Consider the following 25965-nt stretch of genomic DNA (forward strand, 5'->3'; position numbering starts at 1 on the left):
CCTGGTTCATGGGTTGATGCTCAACCACTGAGCCATGCTGGTCGGGCTGACCTTAACTTTTTACAAGATGGTGAACTGAGTCACCCTGGAATTTATGCCAAAGGTAGAAGTACTATTTTTGTTCCCAAAGGAGAACTGAAGGAGAGCTTAATCACATGAGGCACCTTCAACTCAAGTATTAAAACCCAGAGGCCTCCGCCAGCAGTGCTGGGACAGTGCAGAAAGGTGCCAGGAGGATTTGGAAGACAAGTGCAGAGCAAACAAGGCACTTCGGCAGCAAGCAAATCCCACCCTGCTAAGCTTCTCAGCCAGCAGATACCTCAGTATGCATCCTCGGAGAGGACTCTGTCAGGCTCAGAACCTGGGCTGAATGGCCTATGGGAAGGATGGGAAGGCCACCTTCTGGAGCCCACTTCCTGTAACAATGCTGTCCTAACCACACACTCAGTACATCCCACTCAAGCTCTAAGGTTTGAACACAGCCACTTTCTGACACAAGACAATGGCACTTATGGTGTCAGGTCCTGCATCTTGCTGACATGTTTACCCTACTGAGATTAGACCAACAGGCTAGATGTATCTGTCCCCCAAACGGCAAAAGCGTGTATTTCCAGGAGCTGCTTGATATCAACGCTGATGTGTTTCCTCTGGGCTGGCTGGGGTGTAGGGAGGCTCCTGCATCTAACCAAGGCCCAGGGCCTACGTGGCATCTCCATGTTAACTCAGCATGGCTCTTCAGGATGATCTGACCAGCATAACCTTTAAGAGCATCTGTACCAAGCCATCTGGCGTTGATTTTCAGCTCTACCCTCTGAGGATTCACCAGTGCTGCCAAGTCAAAGTAATTCCTTTCTGGACACAGCAGCTGCTAAAGTGGGTCGCCTTGCTTTCCGATAGCATTTCTACAGCCAGGGGACAGGGTGGCAGAGGGGAACCTACTTAAGGTCAGTGAATGGGTTGTTGTGAGCTGCTGACATGATTCAGGGAAGAGGAAGCATACAAGAGTACATTTACGTAGTCAAGTATATTTTGCAAATAGACTTGCCTATGTGAGGCTACCCAATCCAACCTATATACCTGTGGAAAGTGAAACAGGAGGGTTCTATGGAAGTCGAAGGCTCTGGGCCCCATATACATGCAGAGAACAGTTAGGTTGCTTCAGAGAAGCCATGCCCATTCATAACTAGTGCTCTCCAGCCAGAGGAAGACAAGGCACAAAATGTGGAAATAAAAGGGTAGCCTGTTTGGCACCTGTTGCCAGGGTATGGGGTCTCCTGAGCCCCTCTCCTAAGGGCCACACTGACACTGAGCACAGAGGCAGGCCACAGCCCTCTGCTCATGCTGGAGTCATCTCAATGGTGCTGTGAAGGTCCTCGCCCTTTCATGATTGGGCTCAGCATCCTCCATCAAAGAGCATGTGGTGCAGTTCCACTGAGAAGCCTCATATCCTCTAGTGCCACGTGGTGATGAAAACTGGCAGGCCCAGCACACCCACCATGCCACGGAAGCCACAGGCCTTATCGACCACAGAGAGGGTCCTGCTCAGGCCTGGTGCAATCTGCCATGGGCTGGCCGTCTCATCTCAGGCCCAGAACTCCACATGTAAGTGGTTCTTTGCAGTGCACCATACATGGAACAGTCCCCATGATGGTGATAGGGTGTGACTCAGGGAGTAGCCACGTATGTGAAGTGCTGGTCTGAATGTCCTTGAACTTGTTTCTTTCCCATCTCTCCATCCTTGATGCACTCAGGCTCACCCACAGCTTCAGCATCATGAAAACAGGGTAATACCCAAATCTGCAGTTCTGACCTCTCTCCTCCTCTACAGATCCCATATCCAACTGCCTGATAAGGGTCTCTAGTGGGTGTTCCAGGAGTAACTCCCTTCCAAGCCTGGCCCTGCACCCAGGCCTCACCCCTTGCATAAGGTCCCATCAAACCTTCAGACACCAAGTCAGAACCCTGGGCTCCATCCTGGATGCCTCCCCTCTCCTACTTCCTACATCTAGTTAATTACTAGATGTAATTAAAAGGGGTAGTCCCCCCTTTTCTGTGTATTCGCTTTATGTGGTCTCAGTTACCTGCAGTCAACAGCTGTCAGAAAATATTAAGTGAAAAATTCCAGAAATAAAGAATTCATAAGTTTTCAATTGCATGCCATTCTCAGTTATGTGATGAAATCTTGCACTGTCCCACACCATCCCACCAGGGACATGAATCATCCCTTTGTTTAGTGTGTCTCCACACTGTATATGCTCTCCGCCCATTAGTCACTTAGTAGCTCTCTCAGTTATCAGATCAACTGTGTGGTATCGCAGTGCTTGTGTTCAAGTAGCTCTTATTTTACCTAATAATGGCCCCAAAGGGCAATAGTAGTGATGTTGACAATTCGGATATGCCAAAGTGAAGCTATAATGTGCTTCCTTTAAGTGAAAAGGTATGAATGTAGAGGAAAAATATAGGGTATATAGGGTTCAATACTATCTCTAGTTTCAGGCACCCATTGGGGGTCTTGGAACATATCCCCCAGTGGAGAAGTGGAGGCCACTCTAAGTTACTTTCAAGAGGTAACACTCACAGAGTACTCACTATGTGCTAGGAGCTATGCTAAACACTTTACATGTATTTATTAACTCATATAACCCTCACAACAACTCTATAACATAGGCACTATTATAATCCCCATTTTGCAGATGAGGAAACTGAGGCACTGAGACTTCCCCAAAGACACACAGCTAAAAAGAGGCAGAGCCAAAATTCAACCCAGTGGTCTGGTTCCAGAGTCTTCTAGCCACTTTCTCTGCCACCTCATTAAAGCTGCTTCCTTCTGGCTCTCAGTAATCTCTTGTCTCCAAACCCTCCTCCCTATCACATTGCACCAGGAGCGTGGTGCAGTCTCCTCACTGCCCCCGGAACCCCAGATCCAACACATCTTTGCAGCCAGGACCGCTTTACTGAATCACAAACGTGATCATGCTACCCACCTGCTTAAAACCCTTTGTGATGCCTCACTGTTATGAGAGACATGCAAACTGCTCAGCAGTCCTGGGGCTTCCATGACTGGCCTGCGTGGAGCTCTCTGGCCTTCACACCATGCACCCAGCAGGTCCTCAGGCTCCAGCCCGGCCAAACTCCTGAGCACAGGGCTTCTGCTTGTGATTTCTGCCCGGGGATGCTCACCCCTGCCTCCCTCATGTGTCCAGTGAATATTCAGTCTCCTTCAAGCCCCAACTTAGAAACCGCCTCCTCTTGAGCCTCCCAGTCTCCCCAGGTGAAGGTACAGATTTCCTGCCCCGCATGCACGTCTTTCCTACACCACGATCCACAGAATTGTATTGATCCCTTTGCCTGCCTTTCTCCCTGGAGACAGTGACTTTTGTCCCTCCAAGGAGCTCGGATTATGTTTTATTCATCTTCATATCCTCAATGCTTAACACTCTAGGCCCTCAGTAAAAGTAAATGAATTAAAGCAAACACTCGATAAGGGAAACACACACACACACACACACACACACACAGGAGGAGTGAGCAGAGGCATTTTGGCGAGGTCCCATCTCTTTTCCCTGGCCTAGGCCCCACTCACCAGCCACCCTGGTCAATGGTGGGCATGATATCATGGCTGGCACGGAGGGGCCGGGTCCTGGCCTTCATGCGGGCTCGCTGCAGCAGGTGCTTGGCTTCCTCATGCCTGGGGCTCCTTGGCACGGGCTCCGGCTTGGGGCCAAAGGTCCTGCAGGGTGACACACAGGCAGGAGCAAGCGGGGGGGGGGGGGGGGCGGGATTAGAAGAAAATAACACGGATTAGGAGGGATTTAACAGTATTTGGCACGGCTATGCCAGGAAAACCCTGCATGGGCCGCCTTCCTTGTCCAACTCCCACAGAAGGCCCTGAGCTCCTCCGGACAGGCTGCAGAGCTGGCCCGCCTTGGACATCTGCTCAGGCACCAGAGACAGAGACCCCAGGAAGATCTAGAAAAGGGTAGAGGAGTCTCCAGATTATTTTATTGTTCCTTCCCCGGCAGACAGCAGGAGTTACATGGCTGGGGGAGGGAGAGAAAAGGGCCTCGGTTGTTGGGTTGGGCCTGTGCCCAGCCAGATGGTCTTTACACGCATCATCTCCCCCTCTCCTTCTGTCTCTTTGCACCCACACATACCCTCTCAAGCTCCCGAGCACCACCATGAGCTCCCCCCACAGGCACAACGACTCAGGGCTCTGCCCATGGCAGCTCTGCTCTTTGGAGAAGTGACATTTTTATAGGTCCTGCTGTTTTCCTGCCTCAGACCCATCAGGCATCCGTTGAGGGCTGGGAGAAATTAAGCTGGACCCATACCAAGTTGGCAAATGGCTTGATTTTCGTAATTATAAGGGTCCTCATCAGCCCTCATCACCTACACGTTGTGCTGCCTCCCCAGCCAGTCCAGAGCTGCAGAAAATGACAGCAGCCCTTTTTCAACGCCGTCTTGCAGACAGTGACATACAGCCGGCGCCGGGTTACAGCAGTAACAGCATCCCCACAGCCTCCCACTGATAAGATGTTTCTCTCCACAGAGCTCACGCTCCCAGCCAGGCCGGCCAAAGGCAGGTGTTCACTCCGTTTGACAGATGAGGGTGCTCCGGAGCGGAGAGGCACACTTGGCACATTGCTCAAGGTCGAACATCAGTTGAGAGCAGAGCAGACGATAGCCAGCCCCATTGCCTCCAGCATCCTTCCTATATCCTCTGTCTCCTCTCCTTCCTGGGTCCCAGGACAGGCTGAGGGTGTTTGTGGCTAGAGTCAGACATGCTCTTTGATGTGACTTCAGCATCCTCCGTGGCTGCCCCTGTCCTCACCAGGGAGGTCCGCAGGAGGCGGCTCAGGCAGCGAGAGGCTCAGCAGAGCCTAGTCCTCTGCCTACCCCATTCTTTCCCACCGTACGTAACCTGGAGAAACGGGCCTTGTGCTGATAGGGAGAAGGTGCCAAGTAGTTTCCTAGATGACAGGTGACAGATCTGTGAGTGGCATAACTCTGAAGCCCTCTTGGGACATCCTGAGATAAGCTCTGGGCAGTCTAGGATTTTTTTCTTTTTCCCTCCTTCCCTCCTTCCCTCCTTCCCTTCTTTCTTTCTTCCTTCCTTCCTTCCTTCCTTCCTTCCTTCCTTCCTTCCTTCCTTCCTTCCTTCCTTCCTTCTTTCTTTCCTTCCTTCTTCCTTTCTTTCTTTCCTTCCTTCTTCTTTTCTTTCTTTTTCTTATTATTTGTGCCTAACCCTGCTTTGAGGCGCAAGAAAACAAAAAGTGCTGCTAGTATAAAGACACCATCTGTGCCTATGAACCCTGGCAGGGCCCAGGCACAGTTTTGGAACCAGAAGGGTTGACTAGAGTGATGTGCAAGTGAGTCTCCAGGCCTGCTGCCCTGCGCAGCCTCTTTTGGCAGGAGAGGCCTCCCTTTGCACAGCTTCCCGAGCAGGCAGCTCCTCCAACACACTGCTGAGAGCAGCTCTGCTCCCTGGGGCTCCTGCTCCGACAGCAGAGATAATGAGGTTACCAGCCCGGAGAGCCGCCCCTGCAGCTGCGGGCCTCTGGCTGCCAGCCTGCGCACTCGGAGCCTTCCGGTGACAGCTGCGTTTCCCTGGCTGTCGGGGGGCATTTGTCACAAGACCTGGTGGGCAGGCAGGAGGGCCCCAGGCAGCTGGCCAGATGCTGCCAAGATCGGCCTTGCCCCAGGTTTCTAAGCCATTTCCCAGCTTTGCTATTTCCTTTCTGTCCCTCAAATTGGAGCGGTCGATTCCCCCCCCCCCCCCCCCCCATCAGCTGCCCTGCTTCGGTTCCTGACACACAAAGCTGTTTTTCCCACTGATTAGAAAAACGGCTTTTGGGGCGCCTGGAGGCATCCATGCAGTAACAAACTGAGAAGGGGGAGAGTGGCAGTCACCTTCACAGATGGCAGCCAATGTTAGCAGGGGAGGCAATTCCTAGTCATGGTACACCCTGGAGAGGGCAGGCACTGCCCAGTCCTTGGAGGGAAGGTGGTATTTCTCCCATGACAGGGGGCATGGGAGATGGTGAGGGATGGTGAGCCTGCCCCAGTCTAACTGCCCACCTCCTATGGCCGCATCATACTGGACCACTACAGGGGTGCCAACCCCAGCAGACAGGCAGGCTCAGACTCTTCCATCTGAGGAAGCTCTTCCAGTCTACTCTGACCTTGGCTTCTGCCAAGGGCACACAGCCCTGGAGCCAAACCCTTCCCATCATGAGCTATCACCCAAACCCCAGCTCTCACAATTCTGGAAAGTGTCCTGAAAGGGTTGGGCAGCTAGAACATGGCTAGGTAAAGGCAATTCCACCTGAGAATAGACGGCTTTGGCCACTTTCCTGAACCCCTGCACACTGGGGCTCGTTTGCTCAGGGGGGAGGGCACAGGGACCAAGTGGCTGAGTGCTTTTCCTCCCCGGGCCTCAGTTTCCCCATCTGTAAACAGCAGGCATATAATAGGGGAGGGGACTCATGACCCTGTGAGTCTGTGTCTTTGGCTAGGGAGTCTAGTGCACCCCAAAGTGGGGTGGGGAGACTCTGACACTCTCCCTGTGGGGTTCACACCACAGATGTTTGGCTCTCAAGGAGCAGCAAACCCTACAAAGACAAGGGGAATTCCATGTGAGTATTCTGGCCCTTCCCTTGGCCCCTCCAACCACCAGGGTCCTAAGCTATTTCCCAAGGACAAAGGGCAGCACGTGGCCCCCTCCCCTCTGGTTTTTCCATCTACGCCAGTTTCTTGTTGAAGGCACAGGCAGGTCGAGATCTCGAGTCCTCTCCTAGCCAGGACAGAGTGGCCTCTTTCTGCAGCCATCATAATCCTGGATTAAAACAATAAGCTCCAACAAGTCTGGGTTTAACCCTTTCATCCCAGGAACACGATTTAGGGAAATAATTTGGCATGTAACACCAACTGACATTTCCCAGTTTATAGGATGAGGCGGGTAGAGAGAAAATATATAGTGTACAGAACATACATAAACTTTCTGCCCAGCATTTGTTCCGTTTTTGTATATTATCTAGCCTTTTGATGACCAAGGATAGAGCGCTCCTGCTGTCGTCACACTGCGTGCAGTTTCCTGAGTGAGGGGAAGAGGTAAGGAAGGCCTGGTACTCTGGACTGTGTGCTTCATGAGGCAGGGACCTTATCTTGGTGCCTTCTTCTCTGGGCTGCAGGATGCTGACAGGCCAGAGCCAAGAGCGGTGGTTCTGGGCAGCCTGCCTAGGCTCCTGTTCTGGACTGTCACTTACTAGCTGTGTCACCCTGACAGGTGGCTTAGGGGTTAAGTCTCAGTTTCCCCATCTGCTAACTAAGGACTCAGTCATTAAGTGAGGCCTGAGTCTCTTTAAAGGGGTTAGCACAGGGCTGTTCACATTTACGATGATCATTGCTGTTATTAGTAGCACCATTATTTTGTTAAATTACTCTCACCCACTCACTGAGTAAAGAATGCAGCCCCTCAACAGGAACTGAAACCACCTGCCAAGGAGATGGCCCAGCAGCAGTCTGCAAGGGAAGTCGTGTTTGGAGTTGACACACCATCTCGAAGCTAGAGAGGGCGAGGTGGTGCTTTGTCTTTAGACTTTCACAAACCTTTGACAGGGCTTCACACAAATCATCTTCCACAGAGGACGCTGTTGGGTAGCAGAGGGAACCAGCTGTCTAGACCATAAACAGGAGCTTCTCTCAGCAGAGAGGGAAGAGAGGGCATCCTTAAACAGGACTGCTTTGAACATACTTCATTTAACACCTCTCAAAGGATCTGGATGGAGCCGCACAGAGCTTTCCTAAGACATCAGTGTCTCCATCCTTGCCTCCTTGAACAAGGCTAACAAGTTCCCCCACTGGGCTGGCCGGCTGGTGTGTGGGGACAGGTGTCCAAGACACCCCAGGTGGGGGGACAATGGCCTGCTCAGCTCTGGTGGCCAGGAATTCCTCTTCCTGAATTTCAGCCTGACTTCCCAAGGATGATTTCTTAAATTGGCTTTCTTGAGCCCCTCTATTCATAAAAGTTGGGACCTGAATGAGATTTTAGTGTGAGGTGTGTGTGTGAGTGCGATAATGACATGGCATGGAAGTCCCAGGTGGCACTAGCTGTGTGGTAGGACTTCAAGTGTTAGTTAGCATCCTTCCCTCTCCATCTAGGATTTGGAACACTAGATGCGTCAGGAGCACGGTATTTGAAAACACTGGTGAATGGTTAAATTACTTTTTCTTTCTAGTTTTGGTCTTGGTGTTTTTGAGAGTGATAAGAGGGCTTCCCTCTAGCTTTCCTTTGAGTCTATATCTGAATAAGCAGGCAGGACTGGGAATAGCAAGGATAAGCAGGGTGGGCAGGGCTCGGTCATTCTTCCTTACATTCTTGCCTTGGGTGTCCTCAGGTACCTACAGCCCCGAGAATCCTGGGAAGTGCAGGAGTGTCTCTTCCCCCATGCTCACCCCCAGGACTCATCATGACCTCCTGATCCTAGGGGCCCAGAAGATCCAGAACCTGACTCCTGAGCAAAAAATGACTCCAATGAAACATGTACCAGGCCAGGGCTGAGGCCAATCTCTGAGCAGACAGCAGTGGGCAGCAGCTCAGACTCACAGATGCCTCCCGCACCTCCACTGTGAGTGTACTCTGACCAACCTTCCCAGTCAGGACACTGCCCACCCCACCTAATCACCTGGTGTGCCCACTTTCCCCAAGACACTGGCCGAGTGGCTAGAGCAAACTCTGTGGGATAGCAGGGTGAAACTGGAGGAGGAGAGATCCTTTACATGACCCCAGCATACCACCTCGATTGGGAAAGGAATTGGTGCAGTAAATGCTTTGCATTTGTACACTTTCCCTAAGGTTTTTAAAACCATTATTTCCTTTTAGACTCACACAGTCCTATGAAATCAACCACACACATACTAGTTGTCCCACTTTAAAGATGAAGAAACAGAGGCCAGGCAGGGGAACCGAATCCCACAAAGCAAGAGCACGTCGTTTGCAATGCTCTGCACAGTGCCTCATGCCCAGAGTGGTTTTGCTGAAGTAGCAGGCAGGCCCAGCCTGGGACATGAGGTGACTGGCACCCTCTACTCTGTCTCAGAGTTGACAATCCATAGTGGCCCATTGTCCCTGATCTGCCCTTGTGCTTAAATTGGCTTTCTTGAACCCCTCTATTCATAAAAGGTCTCCTACTCTCCCATTGATCGGTAAATGGAGGGACAATGGTGAGGAGGGAGAGAGAGAAAGGGTGCGCTCTGAGCTCTTACCTGTTGTGGTCTGAGTCCTGCAGGGAGATGCCTGAGTCCCAGTCCATGTCCCCAGATGGTTGCTCTAGGACCCAGAACAGAAGCAGAGATCAGGGCAGAGCCAGCAACGGGGCTCTCCACTGCCACTTGAGGAATGTCAAGGGGAAACGTGTCTCCAGAAGCCATTTGCTTCCCAGATAAACGCACTCCTCTCCTCTGCCTGTGTCTCCCCCTGAGAGGTGGAGGCACGGCCTGTCACGGTGGCTGTGGTAGGCCCTGCCGTGGGCTAAGGGGCCCATACGGGTCCTCTCGGGAGTGGGTGAGGAGTGAGCTCTTGGAATAAGAAGGAAAGAAGGGACAGAGGTGTCTTCTCAGGCTTGCACACTTGCACAGCCCAGTGGTGCTACTGCCTGAGTTCAGTCCACCTGACAAGATGCTCAGCCACTTTGTGGTGAGGGCGCGTCATTGGAGGGCGATGCAAAGAGCCTCTAGAATAGGATACTTGCCACAGGAAAGCAGCTATGGTAGCCGCCATCCCCGAGCAGAGAGGGTGGCCTCCCATTGGCCTGGGGAGTCATGGGGGTACTCAGCAGACGGGGCTGGTTGTGGGGTGGTAAACACTCTATGTCAAGGCCAAGAACAAGAGGGCATCCTGATGATTTTGGTGATAGGCAGCTCTCCTCCCTCTCCGGCCCCAGCCCCTGTGCAGTACCCGCTTCTGCTTTCCCTTCTGGACTCCCTTCTGCTGTCCCTACCACCCAGACCTGCAGAGTGAGCCTCACCTGATACAGCTCTGTCCCAGGATAGAGTCCGGGCTGGGATTCCCACCTTGGAGGGGCCCTGCCCCCCAACAATGAGCATCTCCTGCAGAAGAAGGCGGTTCCTCTCCACCTGTTCAGACAGGGGCAAGGCGCTGCGCTCAGTGCCCAGAGCCCCCAGGTCTCCGGCTCTCCAGAGGCCCCCCAGCAGGGCCGGCCTGGGGACAAAGTCCTCCTCGGAGGTTAAAGACAAGCTATCCAGGTCTTGGCCTGCAACTAGAGCATCCTGCAGGGGGCATGGCCTTCCTTTCCTCAGGTTGGGCACGTGGGTAATTTTGTTACAAGGTCTAGGGCCCCTAGATTGTCCTGAAGTGACTCTGTGGAGGGGGCTGTCTTGCGAAGAGCTGGACCCCGGCAGCAGACTCCTCTCATGGTCAGGCAGTATCCTCACTGTTTCTGGAGCCCACAGGCTCCTCCCACTGCAGCACTCTAGCCCAGGGGCAGGCGGCCTGGGAGGTCTGGGGCCCCCATTCATGGCGGGCTCCTTCTCATTGACACTGTTGTCCAGTGGTCCCTCGTTCGGATTCTGAGCATGGAGAACCACAACTGTATCCAGCAAGGGAGACCCTGATGATGGAGTTCTGGCTCCACCCACTTTGACTCGTCGGCATTTGGTTTTCTTGGGGGATGGTCTTTCATGGGTTGTGAGGCAGGGGCTTGCCCCCTGTTTGCCTGCTGTCATACTTTCCTTCAAGGCCCTGACTTTGGACTCCAGCACGGAGGGTCCTTGGGACGGTATCCCCCATGCCCTGGGAGGGTGGGGGGCCATCTGGCTGGGTGTTCTGTCTTCCTGAAGGCAGGACCAGGGTCTTGGGAGGTGTCCATTATTGGGCTGTGGCTCGGTGCCACTTCTCTCCATAGCTGAGGTCACTTCCATGGAGCTGGCTATTCTGCTCCCTATGTTGGACTCTCTGGAAAATAAAATAGACAGAGCTCCTTAGACCCAGGCCCTGGCTAGCTCCAGCAACTTCCTGGGTCCCCAAAGCACCTTCATATTGAGCCCTGTCCAGACAAGAGTAATCTGGGGCAGAGCAGGGAATAAATACCCTGTAGATAATGTGAAAGCACTTTGGAAAGCAAAAATCACTGAATGATACAAAAAGGTATTATTAAATTTAGGTTTTCTAACTCTGTTTTACAGAGGGGGCACAAACATCAAACAACTAATCCTAAGCCAGATGGGGACCAGAGTGAAAAGCCAGGTCAGATCTCCTAATGCCTGGCTTCTTGTTTTCCTGGCAGGTGATCTCAGTGAAGATGTGATATCACACAGGACCTCAGGGTCTGACCGTCGGGTGGAAGGTGCCCCCTGCACGCGCCCCCCCCCCCCCCGCTCCCACCCTCCAAACCACAGGATTACAGCATGGTGCTGTGCTCAAAGGGTGGCCATGAGCAGTCACTAGCTCCTACCAGCATCTACTCCAGGCAGGCCTGCAAGCGCTTTCAAACACACTCTCTCAAATAATCCTCACATCCTTCAGCCACACAGCATTATTATCCTCATTTTCAGACTGTGAACCTGAGGTACGGCAAGTTTATGTCACAGAGGTGCTAAAGGGAAGCCGGTTTGGAATGCAAAGCTTTTTGTTTCAAAGCCATGGCTCTTCCAAAGCACTCCGTGGTCACTTAACCTCACTCCCCTTATTCTATAATGAGAATAATCCAGACTAGAGGGCTTCGGTGACTTGCCAGGATGACACAGCTCCTTGGTGGCATAGTTTGCTATCAGTCTCTTTGTAGGGAATGAAAGTGAGCACGGGATTTTAGTCACCAAGCTGTTCTGTGCACACATACAGGCCACAATGTCTTAATATTCACCCTGCTCTCTGAGAAAATGTTCCCTTGATATCATACATCTAGATATGTCCCACTTGAAATAAACTGCATGTATAAAAATCCATATTTACACATATTACAAATTAGGAGTTAATTATTTACTTCATATGTTGACTAAAGAGTCACCATAGAATTATCTTAATTGGCAAGTCCCTCTACTTGTTTATTACAATTGAATTTACACATGTCTCAGGCATGTACATATTTCATCAAGCAAAGTGCACACGGTGCAAAATGTCGCATCAGCTTTCAGCCAGTGTAGTTTAGGGACCATCTTTAGAAGGCCGAGATCATCTACAGTTAAACTAGGATTTACCAACTTTCTCCTTGCAGCCGAGTCACGGGTTTCTCCCTTCTAAGGTTCAATCCAGAGAACAGGGGATGAGAATATAATGGGAGTGGTTTTGGTTAAATAAAAATAAACTTTCTGACGGGGAAACTCTAGACCTGTATTCCAGAGCTAATCCATCTAGGGAGACCTTCCAATGGGGCACTGCAGGCGGCCTGGGGAGACGGAAGGTGCTGCTCGGAGTGATTCTGTGGCCCAAGTGCTGCATTAGCTCAAACTCAGAGAGGCTGAAATGAAGATGGACATGGAGGGCAGGCCTCCCCCAACCCTTACAGCTCGGCCGCCCCGCCACCCCGCCACCCTGCCACCCCACAGCGGCCGGCTCCTTGCCTCCTCCGTACTCACTGAAGGCCCCCACTGGCAGGTCTGGCCTCTGGCTCCTCCATCCCCTCCATCCTTGGACCAGCGAGCCCTCCGCTGATCCCCTCTCTCTCCCAGGCCCCCGGGCCAGGCTCCGCTCCCTGCTCCGCAGTCAGCCCTGGGCCCGGGTGGGGTCCAGCCGCGGCCTCCCTCCCGGCCGCAGGAGGGAAGCAGGTCGGGCAGGGATGGCTGTGGCATCGGCTGCTAGTTCGTGGCTGTGCCACGAAGGGGAAAAAGCCAAGCCCGGCGCCTTCCAGGGCCGGGACTGGGAGAGCGGAGCGGAGCGCAGACTGGAGGGGAGCGGAAGGGGCTGGAGCAGCGGGCCTGCCCCGCCCGGCCTCGCCCCCTCGGCACCGGCTGCAGCAGCCCGAGCCCCAGGGAGCGAGCGCCTCGCAGACGTCAGAGGGGCGGGAGGGCAGGCGAGGCCCGGGCTGAGTTCGGGAACACGCCTGAGCCCTGTGGGGACACGGGGACGCGGGGTGCTTAGCCCGACTGACCCCTCGTGGCCGGTGGCGGACCCTGGGGCGGCTGTGGGCAGCGCAGCTGTGGGATGAGGCTCAACGGGAGCAAAAGCTAAGAAAACAGCACGTCTTCCCGAGCTTCGTGGGAAGGCGTGTAACTCTACACCCCAGGCTGGGAATGAGGCTCCGCTATCCGGGTGGAAGCTACGGAATGCCCTTTGTTTAGACAGCTTTTCCAGAGGAGTTCGGAGCCCTCTTCCACAGGATGTCCCTGACGTCCCCATCAGCCTGGGACACCATTTCCTTCGGGGTCAAGGTCATTAGTTTCTGTTTTGCAGAGGCGGGAGGGTAACCAGAGTAGAGGTGGGTTCCCCCATCCTGTCTTGCCAAAGGGAGAGCCTGGTGCCTGCGTTGCCAGCCCCCTGGGGTCGGCGCCTGGGTAGGGACCCCTGAAGACACCTTGTCACTTTTTCCAGACCTGGAAGTAGCAGTAAAGGGCTTCACCTGCACCTGCGGCCCAAGCCAACCGGAGCTTTCTCTCGCGATACCCGGAGAGAGGTGCGGAGCCTTGCCTATTTCCAAACCCATTTTTTCACCAAGGTTGGGAAACAAGAGAGTCAGGACCCGGGAGAGTCTGGGAATCTCTACAAAGGGAAAGTGCCATTCATCTTCCCTGCAGCCAGCAAGCTCTCTCTGAAGCATGGGTAGCTCTTCTATTTGCACATGTGTTCTACAGTCACCATCTAGATGACAGGCAAAGCAACAGCAAGGACCACGCAGTGAGGGTGCGGTGGCGGAGAGAGGCCAAGGTCGTTTCCAGAGGAGGCCTCTTTAGTGAGGAATTCCCCTGTAGAAGGTGGGGCATGTGGGCAGGGCCAGAGCGCCCAGTCCTGAGAGCAGCTGTCTGGGGAGCTGTGGTAGAATAGCCCTGAGCTAATTTAGGAACCCGGGGCAACCCCGCTGTGTTACAGAACAGGCCCAAGGCCCCACAGCCCTCGTGACAGGCGGTTTCCAGAGTCCCGGCCCAGTGCTCTTGCAGTTAGCTTCCTTCCCTCTGCATTCTCCTAGAGCCAGTGGTTTCTCCAACAGGGCACACTGTTCTTTAGTACTGATCACCTCATGACAGAGTACCATCGATGACGGCATACTGTGCACCTGCATTGGGCTAAGCACATTGCTTTCCTTAGCTCATATGGCAACCTTAAAGGATGGGAACTGTGTATTATCTCCTTTCTGCAGATGGGGAAACTGAGTTACTAGCTCTGTGACCTTAGGTGATCTGCCCAAGGTCACAGAGCTAGTAAGTGGCAGGCCTTCTGGAGTACAAGGCCCTCACATCAAACACACTGTACGAGCTGCCAGTATTCTGCACATTCAGCATGAAAAGCTTTAGTTTTAAAAAAAATCAAAAAATTTTTCGGAAGTGTTATAATAGTCAATATATGCAGCCCAGCATAATGGTCTGGCCTTTTCTTTCTGGGTCCTTTCTGCCTTCCTTAATCCTGCCATTCAAGGTGAAATCATTCCTCTCCTCCAAATGCCATGTCAAACCTAACAACAACAATACCATTATTATTATCAGGACCTCCTATGAACTCAGGTACTCCGTATAGGATCTTTACAACAACCCTGCAAAATGGGTATAGGGCACCCCCACTTTAGTAATAAAGAAAACAGGGTACAGAGAGATTAAAGGGCTTGCTCAGGGCCACACAGCAAGCAGAGAAGAAGCTGAACTAATCCTGTCCAGCTCCAAGATCTTCTTCCTTGCTTCCCTTTTTCAGAGGCATCTCAGGACTCAAACTCTTAGAGGTAACTTCTCCATGATGCCTGTCCCCACCCCTCCCCCAGAAGTTAATGATCTCTAAGGCAAGTTTCTGAAAGTTCCAGCAGAGGCTTAATGTTTAAAAGAAACCTGCCCCCCCCAACCTTTTGAGATGCAAATAAACACTTACAGTTTACTTATTAAATGTATTTTACACTTAAGATAGGGGAACAGAGAGTCACATCTATACAGAGGCTTTAAAAGATCACATATTTAAAAGCACCCATAAGCAAATCCTCCGAATGTGATCGAATTACCAAGACATGTGAATCTGAGGTACTTCTCATTCATTTGGATGCAGTTTGGTTCAGTAAATATCTGTTGAGCTCCTACTGTGTGCCGGGCACTGGGGAGACAACATGTAATACCATCAAGCCTATCCTTGAGACATTTCTGGTCAAGTGGGGCATGGAAGGGGCAGGCCGTAAACTTTCTGTATAAGCGCTCCCATTTGCGGGTAGCATAGGGTAGTGGAGCTGGTCGGTTCACAGGAACGCACTGAGGTGTGTGTGGGGTGGGAGGGGATATCACAGAGAGCTAGGTCTCACAGAATCAGCAGGAATTAGCCAGACAGAGGGTGGGTGGAAGGCATTTCAGGTGGAGAGATTAGCATACACAGGCATTGAGGTGTGAAACTGCCTGGTTTCAGTATTACTAAGCGTAAAAGTGAAACTGGGAAAGGCCACGGGAGAGCTGAAGCTGCAGTGTAGGGTGGTGTGGCCTGGTTTAGGGCCTCTGGGGCTAGGTAAGGAATTTACACTCTGTCCTGTGAAGTGGAAATCTCCCAAAGGTGGTCTACCTTGGGCCTACCCCCTTCAGCATAGCATGTTTCAGGGCTGGGGAACTACCTTATATCCTTATGCATCAGACTCTTTCATTTCATTACCATCTTTTGGAGAGAAATCTAGGAAGAACACAAATACATGGTAAGTAGCAATCACATAGCCCTCTTCTTCCATTTGAACAACTAGGGAAGCGCACCTTCCACTCAACCTGGATAAAACATCAAGCCTCACTCTTCCTCATGCTCTCAACACTCAGCCTGAATGAAGGGCCATGTGGAATGTGGAAACTGGGTTCCACTTAGGATGAAGGCATAGGTGAGAAATAGTCCTTCAAGGTCGCACTGTTAGAGTCAGGTGTGTGTGGGGGGGAATGGGGTGGGAGAGACAGCTCTGCCATCCCCCTGCTGTACTGCCTGATGGAGCCTGTCCAACTGGAAACCTGAATTTTCTGGTGGCTCCTGTCTTGGTCATGGGACATGTGGTCTGAGGAGCGCCCGATGGGGACACTGCTCTCTGCCCTGGGTCTCTACTCAGGCCTCACGATTTCTTTTCAGTATAGACCCAAGAGAGTGTTGGGGCTGTCTCCCATGCACCTGCCTCCCCCCTGCGTAGAGCCCTCCCACGACTTCCCAAGGCCTGATTTGACCTGTGCCTGTGTAGAGAGTCTCCTGGGACACTGGCCTCACCCAAGGTGATTGTGATTCCACAGGCTGGAGTAAGGCCCAGGAACTGCTTTCTAGTGTATTGCCCAGGTGAGGCTGAGGCCCAGTCAGTTTTGAGAAGCACAAGTCCTGGGGTTAAAACACAAACTCCTTGCCCTAGCTGGTTTTGCTCAGTGGGTAGAACATCGGCCTGCGGACTGAAGGGTCCCAGGTTCGATTCCAGTCAAGGGCATGTACCTCGGTTGCGGGCACATCCCCAGTGGGGGGTGTGCAGGAGGCAGCCGATTGATGTTTCTCACTCATTGATGTTTCTAACTCTCTATTCCTCTCACTTCCTCTCTGTAAAAAATCAATATATTTTAAAAACAAACAAACACAAACTCCTTTACACAGTGCATGGTCCCTCCTGCCTCAGCTCTCACCACCCCAGCAGCCTATCCTGTGTGCCCTCCACATGGAATTGCTTCCAGTTTCCTCAACTGCCACATGGATTCATGGCTCCTTGCCTTTACCAGGCTTTCCTTCAGCCTGAAACACCCTGCTTCACTGCACACACACATACCAATTTCTCCTCTTCAGGGAAGCCTTCCCCAGTACCTTCCACAGTCCTCCTGACCTGGGTTAGAGTACCCTGGGCTCGCTCCTGCCAAAGCACTTATCACACTCAGTTGTCAATATCTACTACTTCACAGAGAGCTTCCTGTTCCTTATCTTTGTCGCTGGTCCCTAACGTGTGCCCGACCACATGGAAGGTATTGACTAAATGCCAGATGGTTACATGGAAGCAAGAAAAAAAAAATCCCTGTCAGGTTAGAATGCCTAAGAGGATCTAGGCCATTTCCAAAGGATTTGGTTCATTCACTATGACTGGTCCTGCACAAGGGCCTGTGAGAAGTCAGACACTGTCAGGGCCTGGACAGCACCCAGGCTTCCTAACTGACTCCTATTTACACCTGGTGCCCAGGCCTCTTTGCCCCTGACCCTCTTCCTTCTTCCCAAAACTGATCACAGATAGCAGCGTGGACTGTCACTTCAATTTTGAATGAGACTGGAAATTTGGAGATAAAATAGCTTTCAGAAGAAGAAATGGATGGGGGCATGGAGAGGATAAGATAATGAGAGAGAAGCATGCAAAACAGGCTGGGAGAGGACACCAGAGATACATACAGTCAGGTAACATGACAACGGGCACATCCAGAGAACATCACCTTAGTTCCCTGTTATGCTTCTCTGCACACTCCAACACACATGTATAAACACATGTATGTCATGCTCTCTTATGCCACACCAACCTGAATTGACTAAGTCCCAAGGAAAACAGAAATGGGCTTCTTACCTGGTCAGGGTCAGCCTGCACTACTCCCCCAGGCTGGCTGGCAGGCAGAGAGCCCACTAGGATGGGACAGGGACCTTTTCTGGAGATATGGCCTCCAGACTTCACGGCCTTTAATGATGCCCACTTACCCTGTATCCACCCTGACCTTCCTAGACATTTGGTCCCAAACTGCAGCTTTTCAGTTCATAATCCCAATCATAGGGAAATGACTGATATTAGGGAAATATTTTAATACTGTCCCTCCTACTCCACCATGTCTGCCATGTGGGAGGCTGTCATCAACAGGACATCTGACTTTGACCTATCTGTAATCACTGTATCTTGGCCAAGTCAATTTTCTCATCCACAAAAAGAGAACTGATTCAGGGAGAAAGATATTGAAGGGTGACTGAACCCTAAAGACATGTTTGTGACAATTTTTGATCTCGAGAAAAAACAGAAAGTGCTTGGTACTATATTAATGATTTGCCTAAGACATAAGAGAAACTATGAAGAAATATATTAGTATAGTCCTCATACCAATTGTTCCATTAAAAATGACTTCGCCCAGCTGGCGTGGTTCAGTGTTGAGCATTGACCCATGAACAACAGATCACAATTCGATTCCCTATCAGAGCACATGCTCTGGTTGTGGGCTCTGTCCCCAGCAGGGGGCATACAGGAGACACCAGATTGATGTTTCTCACCTATGTTTCTATTTCTCTATCCCTCTCCTTTTCTCTCTAAAAAAATCAATAAAAACATATTTTTAAAAAAAATTAAAATGATTTCAATGGAAGCTAAAAAGGTATTTAACAAAATTCAACAATGCACACAGAAGTAGAAGCTGATGAAACCTCAGGGTGGTCCTACCAAAATTAGGGACTGAATAAGAATGCTTTGCATAACCACATTCATTTAACAATGGCCTGTAAGTTCTGTAATGTATAATTATTTAAAATGAGTATAATTATAATATATAGTTATTTTGAAGGAATATAAAGTCATTATACTTTGTAGATCATATGATTGTTTACTATGAAAAACCCAAGCATTTAATTTGGTTGAGTTCTGGGTATAAGCTTGATCAAGTGAGAGACTGGTAATGACAGTGGAAATGCATTTTACTTGTTGAAGAAACTCTCTAAGGAGGTTTTCACTCAGGATGGATGTGCTGGGGTCCTGGGTTGTGAACATGCCTTCCCATAGCTCTCCCCTCCTACATCCGCAGGGACAGGAGCTAAACACTGCCATCTGCCTCACACTGTCCTTCTTTTTGTGAAAGGCAGATACCAGCATGTGCGTTAGAGCAGCAGCTCCTATTCTTTAATGCCCCCAACAGCCCTGCAAGTCGGATTTTGCAGAGGAAGGAGCTAAGTAAGACTCAGGAAGGCCGAGGAATCTGCCCACAGTTTCAAGGCTGGTGAGTGACCCAGCCCCCAGCCCTGCTCCAGGCCTAGCAACCACATTTCTGGCTGAGTTATAGCAGGGACTAACCTTCCAGAGAAAGTCCCACACATGGCCCACCAGACCACGGATCTCAGATGGGTGCCCTCTAGGAGTGCTTCCCTCCCAAGTCAGAGCCTTTCCAATCCCACTAATGCCCAAAGGGAAACAAGGCTTGCACCTAGGGGGCAGGGCGGGGGAGGGTGAGTGCCACCTCAGGCATGGAGGACAGTTGCTTCCACACACACACACACACACACACACACACACACACACACACACACACACACTTCTGGTTGCAGGCAGGGCGGGAGGGAGGAAGTTCTCACTATGTGAGTGGAGGTGTAACCTGGCCAAGTGGAATGGCTCAGTGTTGGATGGGGAGGGTCTCCCCAGAGCCTCAGAAGCTGCTTTGGGCAGAGGGGAAAGACAGTACATCTTGGCCACCTGCAAGGTAATGCTATTGCATTGGAAAGCCCAAGCTCTTCATTTTCTATCTTTTTTGTGTCCTTTCTCTGGACAGAGTAGCTGAGACTACTCTGGAAAGGGAGTCCAGTGTCAGTTTATCTTGCTGCCTTTGAACACACAGCCTCAAGCAAGTGGGGAAGTCAGCGTGGAGCCCTGCAGACTCCTGGCTTCTGGCTGGGGATGAGCTTGACAAGCTCTGAAGAGCAGTTGCATCCTCTTTCTCCTGGAGACATCGTCCCAGGCCACAGTGGGGACAGACACCTGAGAGCCCTCGCCAGCAGTCTCCAGCTAGCTTACACCACGAAGGGTGGGCTTGTAGGGACACCAAGAAGGCCAGTCTTCAGGGTCCGGGGGAGTCTGCTTTTGCCTATGTGGAAGCTGCCCTCAGGCTTTCCTGCTGCGGACTAGCTCCTCAGATCGACTACTCTGGGCCTTTCGGAGCGAAGCCCTCTCTAAACACCAGGCTGTGCGATGCCTTGTCCTGTGGGGGTCCTGGCCTCCCTGCTCCCTCCTGCCCCCACCACTTGGGAGGCTTTGCTGAGGACACAAATGAACCGCAGAAGCAGCCTCTCTGAGCAGAATTCCTTCCACTTCCGCAGTGCATGGAACGTTTTTTACTGGATTAAGTTAAGGTACATGGTGGGCGAGGTATGCAGGGAAAGATCCAATTTCGAAAAGTCCAGGATTAGACTCTGGCAGCTGGGATTCAGCTCTGGGTAGGCTCCATCTAACTTGTAGGACCAAGTGCTGGCCAGTTCCTCACCTGGAAATGCTGGACTGGACTAACAGGTCCCAAACTAAATTCCTCAGAACCTCAGGGTCCATGATGTATTAATAGGCCTCCTATGAAAAAGAGAATTCAGGTCCAGTAAGTTTGGGCAGATAATGTATGTCATCTCGTCCTCCTGGCAGATCTTTAGGTTCGAGGACATTTCAAAGACTCATGGAAGTCCTGAAGTGAAAACAAGACAAAACCAACCGGTTTACTTTTGTTTAACCCTGCCTTTCTCAGAGGTAACTGGCCGCAGAAGCCGTTTCCCTCTGGAATACACTTTAGGATAATCTGGTCCTAATAACTCTCAGGTTTATTCCTGCTTGGATAGCCTAGGTGTTTCAACCCAGCAGAGAGGAGCAGGCAGCTGCTGTACCCCAAATTCCAAGATCCCACGAAAGGTCCAGGCTATTATGTAGAAAAGGCTCCCTCGGGACAAGTGGCGGCCAATCTCAGCTTTATTTTATTTTAGAAAATCTAGTGCTATGAGACCAAAAAAGGGGAGACTTCTAAAAATATCAGTTCCCACTCTGATTCCTTGTCAATTTAAGCCAACTCACCTTAAAAACTAGCAGCCTCGTTTGCCCATCTGTAAAAAGGGAAAACTAAAAAGACTTGGTTGGCATTCACTCAACATGAGCCCTTAGAATAGAAGTTCCCCAACCTGTGGTCCCCAGACACCTAATGAGGAGGGGAGCATAAACTATTTCAAATATTTAAAGAAGTCTAATGGAAATTATACATTTACCATGAGAAATGTCTTTGCTTTTGACTGGTATTATCAACTCAGTTTGACTTCAGTTGCCGTGGGGACGAGGATTATTATGCAATAAATATGGTTGGTTTGTTGGACAATATCTTTACAAACTTAGGGTACATGGAACTAATAAAAGGATCAGCCAGTAATAAAAAGATAAGAAGCTACTGACTCAAGAGGTTGGGTTCAAAACCAGTTTAAAAGTATGATAGTGGAGCGTGAAGAGGTGGATTGGATCCGGGGGAGGTGAGCATGTTCCATGGGAGGGTGCTGCCCCAAGTAGCCTCTGGGGTACATCCAGGGTTGTGTGGAGAAGCATGTGTGTTTAATGGTGAAGTGGCTGACAAAGTGGCTCTTTTCAGAGCATACTGGGGAAGGGTTTCAGCTGGCTGAGACAGGGTAAAGGGTGCCACCTCTACTGAGCTGAGAGCAGAGACCTCAGAGTCCCCAGGAGGCCAGTGGGCTCATGGATATGGCCAAAGTGGATTCTTTACAACTTTTTAGAAAGCCTTCTGGGAGTGCCAATGTCTGAGGATTTTCAACCACTTGAGCTCTGATTTTATAGTGAAAAGTCCCGCCCCATTGGGCCCCAAGTCACCCCTTCATGAGCCGCCACATCTGGAAAGGTCCTCTGTGGTTCATGGCTGTTTACCTCTAAGATGTTGCTCACCCAAAACCATCTCACTAGTTTCCTACTCCCTTTTTGCCCCTTCTCTCCCCTAATGTCCGGTTCCATTTTGCAGTAGCCTTGGGAGATGAGCCATGACTTGTCTCTGCCTCCAGGACAGCAATCGTGAAAATCATGGTTGTTAGATCCCTTCAGGTAATCAAAAAGGGGGTTAGATTTTCCTTTCTTCCGTATCTAAGACAAAAAGACATTGATAACATCAATACTGCTAACATCTCTTGCTAAGAGTTGGGCCATTTCTGTGAAGATTTAGAAGTACCAAGAGAAATGAGGTAGATTCCATCTGCCTCAGGACCTAAACTAAAGCTGAAAATGATTTTTTTTCTCTAGGGTAGAGAACACTGTGTTTTAAAAAATTATGTGCCCTGATAAATAAATGCATATTTGGGGTGGAGGAGTTAGCCATTAATTAAAATGCAGGGAGAAACATGAAAGACTTAGATATGGACCAAAAAGATTATTGGGTGTATTGTCTGTAGTGCATCCTTCCAGACTAATATCTCAGTATTTCACAATTCTATAACTTGTAGAATAAGTGTTAGTAATTAAAATCATTTTTTTCATAGAATTGCCAATTATTTATTTGATGGAACCGCCCCATGAATATTGACCAGTTTTGATGATTTTGCATTTTGTAAATTTTTCTCAGCATTCCAGATATCTTATATATGTTTGTTAAGGATTCTCTTTTGAACAGATTGCAACATTTTACTTATTGTCTCAATTAATGAAAAATAGAATTTCTGACATGTGTTCATTTTATAGCTATATGAGAGGCATGATGAATATGCCCTCTTTTAAAAGTTATCTTTTGATGCGTCCACAGAGAAGGGGTCATGTAAGGACACAGAGAGAAGGCAGCCTACTGCAAGACAAAGAGAGGCTCCAATCCTTTGGAACACACATCTTATAAAGGTCTCTATTGTGCTAGCCACCTGTTACTCACCAAATCAATGGCTAAATACCATATACTTGAGGTGGCATTGATCTGGTCTAATGAAGATACCACATTTGGCACTGTGCCTGAGACTGGGGTTATACTTGAGTGTGTGGTCTGCAGTGACTCTTTCTAATCCATCCAGTTTCTCCAGGAATCAGATTGGTTAAACAAACAAGGATAAAGAGGAGAAGGATAGATAAAATGTGGCAATAATCTATTCCCATCTCTCCCCATTTAGTATGTCTACAGGGAGGGTTAATTTTAGACTTCCACTTGGCTTATTTTGCAGACAAATGATGCAATTTGGAGTTTGGTCAGCTGCCAAAGGTCATAATATATATTTGAGGACTGGGTAACTGACCACTGGGAAGGTCCATGGATACTGTGAATTTCTGTAAACTAGATATTGTTCAGGACATTTATTATCTGGCTCCCATAAGACCCAAATCTAGCATGGGAGCCAAGATGACTCAGGTCTTCGGCATCAATGGCAACTCAAGCCCTATGTCCAACAGTCCTCAAAATATCTAAGTGTTCTCTTCTTTCAGGTGCATAGTTACCCGAGTAAATAACCATAAGTGCTTGTGGCAAAGATCTAGGAGAATCATTACTGTGTATACTTGCCATTATTGCAATGCTCTTCCTCCTACAGTCCCAGCCACTTCTCTTGTCAATAGTTCTGGGTCTGAAAACTGGCTTAGGTTTCAATATTGGACAAGGGATAGCAACTTTTTATTGGGCCAACTGCCCTCAGCCTCCTGGCAACATATATATATTTCCTTCTACTAGCATAATCTGAGAGGTACAACTTGGGTCATTGCCATCATGTTTATCCATGTTTCTAGGAGCTATGCTAGTAGCAAGTTTCTCCAACTCCTGGAATCCTTACTAGGGAGTTAAACTCTGTATCTTGGGGAGCACTTTCAAGTAAAAAATTCTTCTCTATTCAGGCCTCTTTCTTGAAGCATCCTCAGGATCTCCTCTAGCTCCTATCAGTACATGCTGACTCTTACCTCATGGATCCTTCAGAGCAGGGGTCCTCAAACTACGGCCCACGGGCCACATGCAAATACAAATATTGTATTTGTTCCCATTTTTTTTTCTTACTTCAAAATAAGATATGTGCAGTGTGCTTAGGAATTTGTTCATAGTTTTTTTTTAAACTATAGTCTGGCCCTCCAACAGTCTGAGGGACAGTGAACTGGCCCCCTGTTTAAAAAGTTTGAGGACCCCTGCTTTAGAGTACAGTCCCTATCCTCCCTTCACAGGTCTAGCAGGTCCCCAGCTGAGACATGGAGGATCCTGACTGGTGGACATGTTGTCTTGCACAAGAGAAGTCTCTTTAATGTCTGCCATCATGGATGGAAGAGGGTGGGGAGTCAAATCTTTGGGGCAGGGGATCCAACCAGATGTTGTATTTGATGTGTCAGGTTTTCCCAGTTAAGGGATCTAACCTTGCATAACAGACCTGCCTCAGTTGGGTGTTTTACTATCTTTGAAATTCTGCTACTCTATTAAGTCCTGGGCTTGGTCCTCATGTTCTTCTCCTTCCTATTCTAGGAGATGAGAGCTTCTTTGTATGCAATCAGAGGCCCTCTGTTTCCACATCTGGCTTTCAATTGCCTGATACTTGTCCTCTGCTGTTCATTATTCTGCTGTCGGCATCGGCATCGACATCAACGGCACTGAGCCATAGCCATCCAATCTCACTGTTCTATAGCTATGCTCTCCTCTTTAAATCTCAAATGCCTGATACATTGCAAGTACATGTCTTCCTCTACTATACCATCCCAATTCATCACCAATGAGGACTTGAACAATTGGAAGGAAGGGAGGTGGTTGGCTCGAGAGAGAGGACTCCTGTGAAAAGCAGTCATTTAGGGAGCTAATTTGTTGTTACTATTTAGTTTTCAAAAAACCCTAAGAGCTGTCTTCCCTGGAAGGGCAGAGGATAAATTCCCAGAAGGCAGCGATCAGTGGGACCCAGCTTGCTGAGGAAAAACTATGATTGTGTCTGTGTTTTGTGTGTGTGTGTGTGTATTTTTGAAAATGGTTGTATTCTGATCTTGATCAAACATAGCTTTCAAAAGAAGCAATAATTCACAAGCCACTTTCTAGTTTTGACTGCCAAGTAGGTAAAATCCCTTCTGGCCCATTTTTCTTTAAGGAGAGTGAATGTGGGCTAGAGTAGTCGGAACTCAGTACTAATCCTAGGTTCAGTAATTACTGCAGCATCCAAGGCCAGTCAACACTGGTTTTCTTCTCTATAAATGGAACTAACGCTACACAATGTACTCTGATGTGAGAACTGCCTTGCCTATGGTAGGCAATGAGAGTAAGCTGTGCCTACTCTGCCCTGGAGGGACCTGCTCTTGTGAGATAGAACAGAAAGTCCACAGGATGAAGAAGCATCAGAATAGTTTCCACACAGGATCAAAGTGAGGAGATTGACCAGTAAGCCAGTGAGCAAGCATTCTTAAAGGGCACAGCCTCTATAGCTATCAAAAAAGCCAATTACCCCCCGACATTTCCTTGGCAGCTCACCTGATATAGGCTCTAGAAGTTACTTTCAACTGAACAAATATTTATTAAGCCCCTATTATTATAGGCTTGAATATTTTTAGCAAATATCATTTTTGTGACTTCCTGATGACAACAAAACACATTTGGGGGGGGGGGAATGTCTCTTCTTCCCTGAATTATTCTACTACTAGAGTTCCAGACTAGTAGAGATTGGGGCATTGCCACATAAGGAAACAAGGGTATGTCTTCATGGACACAATAACTGGCAGCAGGGCATACACCCTACTCAGCAAATCTTTTGACTAGGGCTGCCATGGAGGGGCTTAAAGTTTTTGAGGCCCTGGCTGGGTAGCTCAGTTGGTTAGAGTGCCATCCCACTATACCAAGGTTGTGGGTTTGATCCCCAGTCAGGGCACATATAAGAATCAACCAATGAAGTGGAACAACAAATCAATGTCTCTCTCTCTGCCTTCTTCTCTCATAAATAAGTAAGTAAGTAAATAAATAAATAAATCTATGGAAGTACAGAAAAATGTCTAAATTTAATAGTTGACAGGAATAATCTTTGGTGAACTGGTATTTCTGATCTATCTTTGATACTTCCTCAAAGGGATACAAAAGCCCTGATTAACTGAATTTTTTAATTTTACTGACTGATTTAGTCAGAAGGCAGTGTTTAAGAAGCCACAAATAAGCAAATTTCTGTACTTCACACAA

At 49.5% G+C, this 25965-nt stretch overlaps 1 protein-coding gene across 4 annotated transcripts in view; it reads right to left on the reverse strand.

Annotated features, from left to right (window-relative positions):
• KIAA1614 (KIAA1614 ortholog) overlaps positions 1-20413 on the reverse strand; it is a 35146-nt gene extending 14733 nt beyond the window's left edge. Inside the window, exons 1-5 of one of the 4 annotated variants that reach the window (XM_059673897.1) lie at positions 20332-20413; positions 15741-15796; positions 10026-10972; positions 9265-9328; positions 3584-3730 (exon numbers count right to left, since the gene is read on the reverse strand). In XM_059673897.1, coding sequence (XP_059529880.1) covers positions 3584-3730; positions 9265-9328; positions 10026-10972; positions 15741-15757 — 1175 coding nt within the window. In that variant the 5' untranslated portion in view covers positions 15758-15796; positions 20332-20413. Of the gene's footprint in view, positions 1-3583; positions 3731-9264; positions 9329-10025; positions 10973-12591; positions 13817-15740; positions 15797-20331 lie in introns of those variants that run through there. The other 3 variants (XR_009449823.1, XM_059673895.1, XM_059673896.1) reach the window with 3 other exon arrangements.
• Between the last annotated feature and the right edge of the window lie 5552 nt (positions 20414-25965).

This window comes from Myotis daubentonii, chromosome 18 (assembly GCF_963259705.1).
Source record: "Myotis daubentonii chromosome 18, mMyoDau2.1, whole genome shotgun sequence".
Lineage (NCBI taxonomy): Eukaryota > Metazoa > Chordata > Mammalia > Chiroptera > Vespertilionidae > Myotis > Myotis daubentonii.